Here is a 13,713-nt window from a genome sequence, read left to right on the forward strand (position 1 = left end):
GGTGTGTGAGTATATTGGACTGCTGATTATACTGACTCACACTTCTGCAGCAGTCTGCGTCTCCTCATCGCGACGGTCGCAACTCATTTTGCTGTGGTTGCGGGCAGCTCTCGGAGCACGCCGGCAGAGAACCAGAGGTAGGAGTATCCACCGAACTGCCATGACCTCCCTTAGGCTGCTGTTAGGGTTTGTGTTTGTTAGTGCTAATATAGAAGCATTCTTGGTGGTTAGGCTAAGAGCTATGCTAACATCATTCATGATGTCACAGCACCACCCGAACCAGAGCCGTTGTGATGGAGCTGTGACCGCGGCCGCTGGAGCACACTGGTGGAGCAGACTGGAGAAGCAGACCAGTGGAGCAGACCGGAGGAGCAGACCGAAGGAGCAGACCAGAGTAGCAGACCAGAGTAGCAGACCAGAGGAGAAGACCGGACGAGCAGTCCGGACGAGCAGACTGGACGAGCAGAGATGCTGAGCCCGGCGGTGCTGCGGGGGTCCCTGTTTCTCATTATCTTCTGCTCCCACCCTGGAGCCCCCTCCATTACCACAAGTACCGCCACCTGTCTGTCTGCCTGTCTGCCTGCCTGTCTATCTATTTGTATGTCTGTCTTTCTACCTATCTGCCTCCTTGTATTACTGTCTGTCCGTCTGCTTCTTTACCTGTCTCTCTACCTGTCTGTCTGTCTGTCTGTCAGCCTCTCCATCTTTCTATTTGTCTCTCTGCAGTTCTGTCTGTCTATTTACTCACCTGACTGCTTCTATCTGTCTGTCTGTCTGTTTGTCTACCTTTCTGTCTCTCAGGGTTTCCGACCATCAGAGACAAGACGTGGAGAGGTCAAAGATCATGCCCGCTGGTCCTGGCCCCTCCCCCTCCCCTCTTCCCTCCGTTCTCACGCAAAGAAGAGCTAATGGTGACACACACACACACACACACACACAGGCATGCATACACACGCGCACACACACACACACACAAACACACGCAAATACACACACGCACGCACACACGCACGCATGTCATGGACGTATTCCGTCATCCGCCAAAAGGTTGATTACATAAAAATGGAATGGAGGCACCATGGTTACAAAAATGTTGCTCCCAACTAAGAAACCAGGACTCCAGCTTCTGTCCTTCCGAAAGGAATCCCCTCGTATTGGGCTGCCCCCTACCAATCGGTCCCCAGGGGCGGAGCCACGCACCTCGTATTGGGCTGACCCCCTGCCAATCAGCCCTCAGTGGCGGGGCCAACCACCTCGTATTGGGCTGAACCCCTGCCAATAATTTCCCAGGGGCAGGGCCAAGCATCTCATATATCACTGACACCCTGCAAATCAGTCCCCAGGGGCGGGGCCCAGCACCAAGACAAACTCCACGGGTGGGGGATAACCTGCACTGTGATGAGATGTCAGAGGTCATCTGAAGGTGGTCTTGTTTCCAGGTTGACATAACGGATCAGATAACGGGACTCAACGGAGACAAGGTAGCTATCAGCTCATCAAGATCTAGTGTTGGCACAGCTGATCATACATCAATAATCAATATCTTTACAGGGCTGCAGGGGGACCAGAGGACAACAGGTACACACACACACACACACACACACACACACACACACACACACACACACACACACACACACACCAGACAAATCAAGCGCGTGTGTTTTCTGTTCGTCAGGGTAAGCCTGGACCCTCAGGGTCTCCTGGAGAGACAGGGTCACCTGGATCGATGGGACCCCCCATGAAGGTAACATTCAACCAACCATATATAAGCATTATTAATTACATGCCTCATGACCTTTCCAAAGGTATGCAGTGTTCACATGTTAAGGGTCTCAGGATGTAATGCTGTGTTCACATGTTAAGGGTCTCGGGATTTAATGCTGTGTTTACATGTTAAGGGTCTCATGATGTAATGCAGTGTTCACATGTTAAGGGTCTCATGATGTAATGCAGTGTTCACATGTTAAGGGGCTCATGATGTTATGCAATGTTCACATGTTAAGGGGCTCATGATGCAATGCAGTGTTCACATGTTAAGGGGCTCATGATGTAATGTAGTGTTCACATGCTAAGGAGCTCAAGATGTAATGCCTTTTTCACACTCTTAGGGGCTCATGATTTAATGCAGTGTTCAAATGTGTGTCAGGGGAAAAGGGGGGAGCGAGGTTGGAGAGGACTCTATGGAGACGTAGGGACACCTGGATTCATCAAGGTAATCAATACAGGAGAAATCATCACCTCAATACATAATCAATGTCCGAATACCTCACAAAAATATCAACACCTCAATATATACCCAATATTGTACTACTACATCAATATATAAGATACATAGAGTCATAACACTTCAATTCAATGTATTTTGGAGACATAATCAATAGTTCTATAGAATAACAGCTCAACACAACATCATGTCTGTTTACAGGGAAGGGCTGGAAACAAGGGAGCCACGGTGAGTACTACTGACAGACAACTGACGGACAGACGATAGACAGACAGACAGACAGACAGACAGACAGAGAAATGACAGACAGACTGACAGGCGCGAGACAGATGACAGACAGACAGACAGAAAGACAGAGGAGAGACAGATTACGGTCAGACAGCCTGTGTTGTCCTCGTGTCCTCCTCAGGGGGTGAGGGGGAGACCAGGGCTGCAGGGAGCCAGAGGAGATCAGGTGAGGAGCTTCTCTTCCCCTATTGGACAAGGTGTACACATCTTTGACACGGCTCAACAGATGCACTCACTGTGTTCTAGGGTTACGGTGGAGGACCGGGGGTCCTGGGAAAGAGGGTGAGCATTCTCAGGACACATCTACTGATGCCTAAACTACTGTACCACTGTACAACTGAACTATGCTAGTCGGTTACTGATCTGCTGTCATCTATTAACATCCAGAGTATTCTACTGTGAATCTGAAATAATATACTTCAATCTATTATAATCTAGTGTACTCTGCTGTAATCTACTAAATATTATTAATCAACTGTAATATAGTCGTTTTTTATGATCTACTCATCCGTAATCTACTCTAATCTATTAATAATCTTCTGCAATTTGCAGAAAGTGATGAATGATCTACTGTAATCTATTGTAATCTACTGGTTTAGGGGGACAGAGGCAAGGAGGGAGATGGAGGGATGAACGAGGAGGACGGACCACGAGGACCCACTGGATACAGAGGAGATACAGTATGTATCACTCTTTATCACTCTCTATCCATCACTCAACATTCTATCACTTTATATTAGTGTATACATTGTTCTTCTTTATATATCACGATCCATATATCACTCCATCGACCGAACACTCAACATAAGCATGTCGTATATATATATTGTAGTCGAGGTGACAACGACACAGTGCTTTGTATAGGGTTAGAAGGATGTCAGCATCCATCGAACTGAAGGTAGGTCTGAGGAGTCTGAACGTGGCATTGGCTTTGTTTATTTTGCCGTTGATTTGTATGTCAAATCGAGGTTTTGGTAAAAAATAACTCCTAGTTCTTTTCTTGTTTTGTGTATTCCAGATCGTGTCTTCCTTTGTCGTCTGTGAAATGTTATTGGTATGTGTTATCGGATTTTCCATAAGAGACAATTTATCCGGATGGTATCCGAGAAGCCCAGTGTCGCTCCACTTCTGTAGATTGTTTGGATCTTGTTGTAAGGAATCTTGGTTTGATTCTTTTTTTTCGTTCTGAATATCTTGGTGTCATTGGTAAATTGGAAGATGTCTGAATGAACATTATCTGGTAGATCCTTTATAAATATAATGAATAAAAGTGGTCCCAGTATGGATCATCGTGGGAAGCCCTACAAGGCGTTTTGCCATGTTGATGATGATCCTTTGATGACTACTCGTTGTGTTCTGTCTGTCAGGAATGCCTTAATCCATCCTAAAATGTTGCCTTAGTGCCGTATACTTCGACCTAGTAGTAATTTGTTGTGGGGGACCGTATCAATGGCTTTTTGGAAATCCATGTAGATGCAGTCTACAGATTGACCTTAATCGAGGGCTTGTCCATTTGTCAAGTATGATTAGTAACTGGAGTGCTGTTGATCATCCTTTCATGAATCCAAATTGTTTGTTGCTGAAGAGGCTGTTTTTGTCCATATGTTTCGCGATGTGGTCTCTTACTAATTTCTCCAGGGTTTTGCAAATTATACTGTTAGGCTGATGGGTTGGTATTACCTTTCTTTTAGATCGCTGATATTTGACCTCGTTTCCATTGTGTTGGTAATTTTTACTGTTTGATCGATTTTCTGTAGATGTAGGATATTGGAACACTAAGTGCCTCTGCCAATCCTGGAGATTTGTTGGGATTTAGTTAATGTAGCTTCTTCTCTATTAGTTCTAGGGTTATATTGATATATTCCATCGGTTGTGTAGCTACTCTCATGTTAATCTGAAATCAGAGTGCTGAATTCTTTATGGAGATCAGCTATATCTTTTCTAGTTTTTGTTCTGTTCTTGATGTATTTCCACGAATATTTAGGGTTTTCTTTAGCTTTTGATGCAAGGTATTTTTCATACTTTTTTCTTAGTTTGCTTGTTGTTGTTCTTACTTTCTTCCGTAGCTTGCAAAATTCTCTGTGGGTATGCACATCACCTGTTTCTCTGTAGCGTGTCCATAGGCGGTGTTTCTTGTGTATGAACTTTCTTGTCTCGATGTCACATGGGATATCCCATTTTTGTCTTTGGTTGCTGTCTATGGTTCCCTTAGGGATTTTTTCATCCATTAGATCTTTGATGATGCCTTCAAGGATGTTCCACTGTTCTATGACGTTTGAATGGCAGTTTTTAAATGTTTCTGGCCAATCCCGAAGCTGTAGTTGTTGTCGGATATGATTATAGTTGTCAGAGCTGTAGTAGTATAAAGTTTTAAGATATGGTGGGATCACAGGGCTACATGTAAGTTCAATGTATAACCCACAGTGGTCGCTGGCACCAAATGCACTCAGATATTCTATGCTGTTTACCAGTGCATCATCTGTTGTGAGGACTAGGTCCAAGATGCTTGGTTTATTTTTACCTCAAACCTGGGATGGTTTGTTTATCAGCTGATACACATAGCAGTCGCTCAGGCACTCTATCAGTTTGTATGCATTGGAGTTTATGTTGCTTATAGTCGTCCAATTTTCCCAATTTATATTTGGGTAATTGAAATCGCCCATTATTATTGTTTTGGTAAAGATTTTAGTTATAGCTTTTTGTAAGCATTCCAGGAGGTGGTTGCTGCTTGCTGTAGTTCCGCTGTATGATCGATGGATTTTGTCGTTGCTTTCTAGAGATACCGTATTTCTACCCAGATGTTTTCCTGTAACGGGGTGTCTAACCTCTTGGCATGCTAGACCTGCTTTAGTGTACATTATCATGCCAATGCCAATGTTGTTATCTATATTTCTGGTCCACATTTTATAGTTGTGTAGGTAATAATCCGAATCTGTGACCGGATAACCGAATCTCTGTCGTTTTTTGGTTTGACTTCTGTAGTTTGAATTTGTTGAACTGGTTTTTGAACTGGTTCGCATTTGTGTACTAACAGTGCAAATTTGCTCTACATTAGCTCGATGCAGTGCGATTGGGTTTCTCAACCAACTTATTTACAATGGCAAATTTATATTTTATTTTATTTTATATTTTTATTTACATTTCCTCTATTTCTGGCTCCCCTGCCTGGCTTGGGGGCATTTTGGGGGTCATTAGGTGGGTGCTTCATGCAGCGCTCAGCTATTGTTCATCTTAAGTTTTCTTCTTTCTTCTTTATTATTCTCTACAAATTTTGGGATCTACCTCCTTCATCAATTTTTCACCTAGAGACTCAGTTAAAATGTTCATATTAGCTTGGAATCGCGCAATTCTTTTCAGATTTTTATAATATGTTATACTTTTTAAGATATTCTACTTTTAAATTCTGCCCATTCTCTGACACTTACTACTTCAGACTTCAGACGTAACCTTGTCAATATTTTATTGTTAACCTTTGTTCAAAGGTTTAACAAATCAACACACTTGTATCTTCAATAATCTGAAAACAGAATTTCGATTTCCTTTATACTTTTTCTAAATCGCAGTTTAAGTTCCATGTCGGCTTGTTTTCAGTTGGGCCGTTTCTCAATTCCTAGTACTACGGACTCGATGACTTGCAAGTACGGACTTGGCAAGTCCGTACTTCAAGCACAGACTTGCGAGCACGCGAGTACGTACCTGCAATTGGAACAGCAGCGGACTCGATGACGTCACCACCTCTGCTCATCCGTTAACTGTGCTACGGCCTCATTTAGGCATATACTACTGAACAATATAAACAAATGATATAAAACAAAATCCCAGCCTCTTTCATTTTCAAATAGTATGTAAATATTCTGAATGAATAAAAATTGAAAAGATATGCGTGTCCTGTCATGTGTATAAGCTATACACACACGACTTTATATATATATATTTATATATTATCTTATATTATTATTATTATTATAATATTATATATTATATAAATATATATATAAGTTAAGAGTAACTTAAGCTACAGTTGTGCGTCTTCTCCATAGTGTCCGCCATCGTACTGCTGCGAGTGCGAAATGCATCCTGGGATTTATAGCGGTTGCAAGCACACACGAGCAACCTCCGATGCATGCTCGGTGAAACGGTGAGATCGAGCACGCATCAAGAACACTTCTGGGTTTTACGACAGTACTCGCTTGATGGGACTCTCTGGCTGTGTCCCAATTCATAGGACGCATCCTTTGTAGACCGCGTCCTTCGAAGAATGCGGCCTTCGTAGACCGCAAAGGACACTCCGAAGGCCGAAGAAATGGGACGGTCTAGCCTACGGAGCATTTCCGGTTTACGTAACGAACCGTTACCACTCTTAAATTTGAAACTATAGGGCTTAACGGGTGTTCTTAGTTAACGTTACAGCGTCACTAACTGTAACGTTACCTTACTTATATTGCCTATTACTTTAATGAAAAAAGTTTTAAGGGCCCTTGTTTTTTTTAACATTTGTATCGTTAAATACTCCAGTGACTAGAAACCAAATACTTACATTTAAATGCAAAACTTAAATCGCCATTCTCCGCCAACTCCATTGATTGAGTGCGCAATGAATCTTGGGAGGGATACGTTGGGCCGTGAAGGATCTTGGGATACGTTGGGCCGTGAAGGATACAGCCGATGCATCCTTCAAATCCGGGAAAAGAAGGCTGCATTCGTATTCCGCATTTGAAGGACCCTTGGAATTGGGACAGCACTTGGCGCGTCGCTGTGACGCAATCGGCGTCGACGCATCCTTCGAATGCAGCCTTCGAAGGATGCGTCCTAGGAATTGGGACACAGCCTCTAAATCGACACCACTTCGACCTGGGCGGGACTTTACGTCCTACGTCACTCGCTATGGGTTTGCATGTGTGCGCGTAGCCGTTTGTCTCAGGGATCTGTGCACGAACTCCCTTGCACTACAGATTACGAGCATCAGTGTCATACGCGATGGAGGGTGGGTGACATTCCTACAATCTGTGATGATAGGCTATATTTCTACAAATGACTTACTATTACTAGCGATTAACATGACGAAACAACACGAACTAAGCTAACATTAGACTATAGCCATACCAGATAACGCCATACCAGCTAACCCTAACTATTTCTATTAAACTCTGAACCATTTTGCAACAGGCAACTGTGTGTTGGTGCGTCTTATTGCTTCCCACGTCTCTGCGTCTGCATCTTTCCCACTCCTGGCTAATAGTTTCAGCTTTTGTACTGTATATCAGAAATGATCACCCTGTACCACACTGCTGACTTGTTGATGTTTTGTGAGCACTCACGCATTTCTCTAGGTATCTTAAGTTTCCTACTGGAGTCATCAAAACTTTGGAATTTGTTATTGTAAGAAATATTGTGTTGCAAAAACACTTTGTGTCTTACCCTTAGCGTTACCCTAACCTTAACCCCAGTAACATTTCTTCATCATAAACTACAAGTTACGCAAAATGGCATAGAAAAATCAAGTCGAATATGAAAGAAAAAAGCTAGCTTCATTAAGGAATCGAACCCCTTATCCCCGCGTTAATGAGTTGTTCTCTGACCACTAACCCATCAGGTCTTAGTACATGCGATTCAAGAGTTAACCACTTGACAATCTTTAAACTTCGGTTGCCTAGAAATTGTAAAGACAGTGATGTGTGTACATTGTGCGAGTATCCGTCACTCGCGATGTGTGTGCAGTCCAAAATGAAAGAAAAAACCTTGCATCACTAGGGAATCGAACCCCCAATCATCAGTTGGTCGTTGGTAACTGTAAACAAAGAGATCGCATTTTGTTTAACTGCTAACTAACAAACGGGTTTATGCGTTCACTGAACAAAGATTATGGAAATAAAAGACCACTTTTCCATCAAAAAAATCATCAGAACCGTTATTACCAACCCATAGACACTAAAGCCAAAACCTTTCTCACATGCACACCCATTGCGAGTGACGGCTATGCGCACACATGCACACCCATAGCGAGTGACGTAGGACGTAAAGTCCCGCCCAGGTCGAAGTGGCGTCGATTTAGAGAGTCCCCTCGCTTGATGCGTGCTTCGAATTGGAACAGTGCTCGGGCAACGACTGATGACGTTTCACGAGTCCACGAGCACACGAGCACGCACAAGTACGCGAATTGAGAAACGGCCTTGGTCTCATTGATTTACGCTGAGGTAAGAGCTAGTGATGAGTCGGTCGCGAACGAGCCGGTTCAAAGAGCCGGCTCTTTTAAGTGAACGAAGGGAGTCGGCTCCCAGCCGCGAGCCACTTTTTTTATTTTTTGGAAAAATGAGCATTCGGCGAGTATAATTTCGGCTTGTTTAAAAAAAAAAAGGCGGGATTATTATAATTCTTTCTGCAAAGATCAATCAAGACCATACCTCATAAGGCATATTGTTAGTGGAGCTAGTACCACTATTACTTCAGATAGACTACTACTTCAGCGACTACTACTACTTCTACTTCAACTACTACTACTTCAAATCAAATCAAATCAAATCAAATTTATTGTCATTTTGCTGATTGAACAACAAAACGAGAAGGTGTTTCTCACGGATCAAGATCAATTCCTAGTACTACGGACTCGATGACTTGCAAGTCATCGATTTAAAACAAACAAACAAACAAACAAACAAACAAACAAACAAACGTCCCAATGATGAATAAATAAATAAATAATAAATAAATAATAAATAAAGTCCAGTGAGAAGATCTGGGACGCTGGTGCATTGAGCATCCTGACAGCTTGAGGTAGGAAGCTGTTCCGCAGCCTGGTGGTGGAGCATCTTAAGCTGCGATAGCATTTCTTGGAGGGTAGGAGCTGAAAGAAGCTGTTCTGTTTGTTTACGTCCACCCCGTCTCTGCGGCTTCCTCCTCAGTCCAGATGCCAGCGAATGCCAGTGATGTTACTCGCTCTCAATGTCCTAATGTTTAATATTGTTTCCCTGTCATAAACTATGTTCGTAGGACGTCTCACACTCAAACATTGAATCTCAATCTCACAGATCTCAAGAGGGGCCGCTGCGACTGTGCGCGCCGCCAGTTAGTCGCCCTGGCAACAAGTTTACTTCCTCGTCTCCTATCCTGTTCCTAATTCCTCCCCTCGATCTTCTTTTCCTCCGTATTGTCTTCTTTATCAGAGTTGTTGGTATGAAATCCAGTTGTTCGGGTGATAAATCAACCCTCTGGCAAGCGAGTTGAAGCTCCAGAAGGTCCGCTCTAGCGTAAGTGCGTCTCGGTGGATTTGGATACGTGGTGACCCCAGCAGAGAATAAACCTCAATAACTTGATGAAGAATGGCTTTTGAATTCCTCCAACGCAGATTTGACAGTATCCATAAGTCATAAGAATATTGTCACGATTTAAACTCGACAAAAATGGGAAAAAGTAAATTAAATATGTAATAAAGTAGCCTTTCAATGACGAGTCGCTCAAACATAGGAGCGCCCCGCATCTCGTTGCCATGGAAACCCCAGCTACTACCATTACTACTACTACTACAGCTAGTACCACTACTACTACTATCTTCCAGCTTTGACAGTATTACAGTTTAGCTTCCAGCTTTTGTAACAATGTATTTCAGCATTTTGCTAATGCAGTTCAGCGTCCGTCAGTTTTCAATTTCAGCTTCCAGCTTTTCAGACGGGCAGTGCAATACATTTGAACTTTTTAGATTCTTCAGTTCAATTCCTTTTACATTTTTGCATTTTTAGCAATGCTCTGCGCTTTTCCTTCAGCTGTCACTTTATTTGTTTCCAACCATTTACATTTTTTTAAATGGTGTGCATGTTTTACATTGTTTACTCCATTTATACTTTGGAACTCTGTTCAAATCCCTTCACCTGATTCAAGCCATTTAACGTTTCTTTATGTCTAAATCTATGTGGCTTTATTAAAACATATTTTCAACCTCAATTTGTACTACAGCACTCACCGCATTTTCTAGTTTTATTTATTCTTCTGTCCCATGGTTGGCCTCTGACTCTGAGATATATTTCCCTTTTGCTTTCTGTTCCAATTATTTTGTCTATTCGATAAGGGCTCTTTCATCTTTTCTTTGTCTATGAGTGAGATCGTGTCAGACAGATACCTTATCATAGGGCACTCCTGCTGTTCGTAGTTTTTGCTGATTTTTTAGGAGGAGCTGTTTTGTTTGTGATTCTTTCATCTTGACCAGTACTGGTCTTGGTTGGTTCCTTCTCCAGCTTTTCCTAGTCTTATGACTTCTCGATTGTGTGAGGGTGATATTCCACAGAGACTACATATTTCCTTTGTTTAATCTATTTCAGATTGATCTCGGGATGTTTTTTCTCCTTCAATGCTTTCTGGTAGATGTCCGGCTTTCTTTATTATCTGCTTTGAATTTCTTTGACGTTCTCCTCCATCATTGCTTCTGCCTGCTTAGAGGCCTCGTCAATTGTTTGTTTTGCAGTCTGTTTTGCAGTCTGGAGTCTCGTTCCGAGTATTTCATTTCGAATGATTCCTGTTTTTTATCCAAGTTATTTTGTCGCTCACTCAGTTGGACGACATGGGACATCACTTGCCTCGCTCACTTACAGTAATTACGGCTGAGGTGTTAGGCTCTGCAGGCTTGTTGACCGATGCGACCTGATTGTCACTGCGTTGCCCCACACGCGTCGGGGACCTCCAGCAGGAAAGTCTGAGGCCTATCACTCTATATGTATCACCATCCATTTATCACTCCATCGATCAATCAACATTATTTCACTCTATATCCCTCCATATTTCCCCATCCATATATCAATCCATCTATCTATCACTGTATATATATCGCTATATATATCATTATCCATATATCACTACATCTAGACCTCAATATCATATCACTACTTATATCACTCAACATTCTATCACTCTATTTATCAATCTATATACTGTACCATTATCTATCTAACACTCAATTAATTATCACTCATCATTCTCAATCACTATCACAATATATACCTATCAGGCACACTTAACATCTATCATTATCTGTTTATCATTATATGTGTGTGTTATATACAGTATGCATATGTTATATATACAGTATGTGTTTATTGTTTACAGTTCGTGTGTAATATACACAGCTTTTATATATTATATACAGTGTGTGTATTATATACAGTGTGTATATATTATACACAGTGTTTATTATATACAGTGTGTGTGTATTATATACAGTATGTGTGTATTATATAAACTTTATAAAGCATTTGTGTATTATATAGTGTGTGTATGCATAGTAAACTGTGTATGTGTGATACACAGTATGTTTGTGTATAATAAACAGTGTGTAATGTATAATATACAATGTGTGTGTGTATTTTATGAAGTATGTGTGTATCATATGCACTGTGTGTTACATGCAGTATGTGTGTATTATGTACAGTTTGTGTATTATATACAGAATGTGTGTTTTATATACGTGTGTAGGGTGTGAGAGGAGCTCAGGGGCCTGTAGGAGGGGCCGGGGGGCCCGGGCTGGTGGGCCTGCTAGGTCTACCTGGAATGCCTGGACACGCTGGAAGAGGTACACACGCACTCACACACACACATGCAGGCACGCATGCACGCAACCCCGCACACACACACACACACACCCACACAAAAAACAAGTACATCTCTGGATCTCTCAACTCAGTGCTTCATCTCATATCTGCTGCTGTTTCACTAATGACGTGATGTGAAAATGTGTGTGTGTGTGTGTGTGTCTTTGTGTGAGTAGTGCATGTCTTACCAGGGCCGAGGGGTGACGGGGGCAACATCGGGACCACACACAGCTGTAATTGTTCACAAGTTCGATTCCAGGATCTGTTCCCAACACTAGGAGCCATAGCTGTGGTGCCTACCGTACGTACCGGTCTGTCTGTCTGTCTGGACCTACTGGCATGTATGTCTGTGTGTCCGTCTGTCCCACATGCCTGTCTGTCTGCATGCCTTTCTGTGTGCTACCTGTCTGCGGTCCAGGTGTACGTGGTGGAGGGCGAGCAGCAGATGCACAGCGTTTCCTCTGAGAACGTGATGGTCGTGAGGAGAGACACCCACAGGCTGCTGCTCTTCTCCAGAGGCCACTGGGTCCCTGTTTCTCCCAGAGCCGGGCCCCTGACACAACACCCCTGACCTGCTCATGAGCAAGGCACTGCAGTTTCATGGAGGTATCTGTCTGTGCTAATGCTTTGTCCCAAAAATTGTCAAATTACCTACCTACCTAGGTACCTTCCTACCTACCTCACCACAGGTGAGGTAGGTAGGTAGGTAGGTCCAAGCCTGGCTCCAAGCCTGGACCTACTGGGTCTCCATAGCTACTGTGTCTAGGGTACAGCATCAATATTGGACCTACTGGGTCTAGGGTACAGCATCAACACTGGATAGTGGCAGTTTGAGACTAACTGAATGCTCACAGCCAATGAGACTCCATTGCTTCTCACTTGGTCTGTGTTCAGAAGTCTGGAGCAGCTGTGTGATGAACCAGGGATCCTGACTGCTCTATGCTAGGACATTATGTTTGTGTAATATATGTGTGTAGATTATGTTTGTCTACATAATGTTTTAGTTAGTTATGTGTGTGTACATTATGTTTGTGTGTGTAATGTGTGTGTGTACATTATGTGTGTGTGTGTAATATGCATGTGTACATCATGTTTGTATGTTTGTGTGTGTTATTTGTTTGTAATATGTATGTTGTGGCAACCCCACACCGTCGGTCTCACACCATGCCAGCACCCTGAACAGCGCCCTCTCCGCGGGGAGGTAGTCAAAGGGAGATACTTACCGTTCAGCGCAGCTGCGCTAGATCGCTCATCAAGCGGCCCCGGGCAATCATGGGCATTGGGACCACCTGCGGGAGGGAGCCGGAAGAGGAGTTCTATTTCATCCTTACTGACCGGTGCTTAAAGCACTGGATCTCCACCTCGCGCATGCGCATTTCGAGTACCTAATACCAACATAGTCACCTGTGACCCCCACGTGACACCGGGAAGGCTATATCTTCCGGTGTCATTAGAGGATCTGTTCCTTACATCTTCTCGCTGCGCAGGTACCGTATTGAACCTTTGTTTGAGAAAGGAAGGAAGCTGTTACAACTGGCTACGTGCAGCCTCGTGACCAAGGTCGGAGCTGCGGGTAACCCGTCCTCCAGAGGCTGTGGCTAGTTCATACAGATACTTAGTGAAAGT

The 13,713-nt window shown here is 43.1% G+C and overlaps 2 protein-coding genes across 2 annotated transcripts; both read left to right on the top strand.

The window, feature by feature from the left end:
• Nucleotides 1-15: 15 nt before the first annotated feature.
• LOC132474147 (acetylcholinesterase collagenic tail peptide-like) lies at nucleotides 16-2,653 on the top strand. Its single transcript, XM_060074695.1, has 8 exons — nucleotides 16-137; nucleotides 269-550; nucleotides 802-911; nucleotides 1,440-1,481; nucleotides 1,552-1,578; nucleotides 1,679-1,747; nucleotides 2,150-2,215; nucleotides 2,429-2,653. The coding sequence occupies exons 2-8, from the start codon at nucleotides 469-471 to the stop codon at nucleotides 2,492-2,494; spliced, it is 462 nt and encodes a 153-aa protein (XP_059930678.1). The 5' UTR covers nucleotides 16-137; nucleotides 269-468; the 3' UTR covers nucleotides 2,495-2,653.
• A 466-nt stretch (nucleotides 2,654-3,119) lies between these two features.
• On the top strand, nucleotides 3,120-13,400 carry LOC132475185 (acetylcholinesterase collagenic tail peptide-like). Its single transcript, XM_060076190.1, has 4 exons — nucleotides 3,120-3,195; nucleotides 11,972-12,068; nucleotides 12,264-12,388; nucleotides 12,506-13,400. Exons 1-4 carry the CDS (start codon nucleotides 3,145-3,147, stop codon nucleotides 12,656-12,658), a joined length of 426 nt encoding a protein of 141 aa, XP_059932173.1. The 5' UTR covers nucleotides 3,120-3,144; the 3' UTR covers nucleotides 12,659-13,400.
• Nucleotides 13,401-13,713: the final 313 nt, after the last annotated feature.

Source organism: Gadus macrocephalus, chromosome 16 (assembly GCF_031168955.1).
Source record: "Gadus macrocephalus chromosome 16, ASM3116895v1".
Lineage (NCBI taxonomy): Eukaryota > Metazoa > Chordata > Actinopteri > Gadiformes > Gadidae > Gadus > Gadus macrocephalus.

Bases quoted from the DNA above. Each gene is read 5' to 3' on its own strand.
- LOC132474147 (XM_060074695.1), top strand. From the start codon at position 469: ATGCTGAGCCCGGCGGTGCTGCGGGGGTCCCTGTTTCTCATTATCTTC. The intron at 551-801 runs GTACCGCCACCT...TCTGTCTCTCAG, and splicing joins AGCCCCCTCCATTACCACAA to GGTTTCCGACCATCAGAGAC. The intron at 912-1,439 runs GTGACACACACA...TCTTGTTTCCAG, and splicing joins CACGCAAAGAAGAGCTAATG to GTTGACATAACGGATCAGAT.
- LOC132475185 (XM_060076190.1), top strand. From the start codon at position 3,145: ATGAACGAGGAGGACGGACCACGAGGACCCACTGGATACAGAGGAGAT. The intron at 3,196-11,971 runs GTATGTATCACT...ATACGTGTGTAG, and splicing joins CTGGATACAGAGGAGATACA to GGTGTGAGAGGAGCTCAGGG. The intron at 12,069-12,263 runs GTACACACGCAC...TTGTGTGAGTAG, and splicing joins GCCTGGACACGCTGGAAGAG to TGCATGTCTTACCAGGGCCG.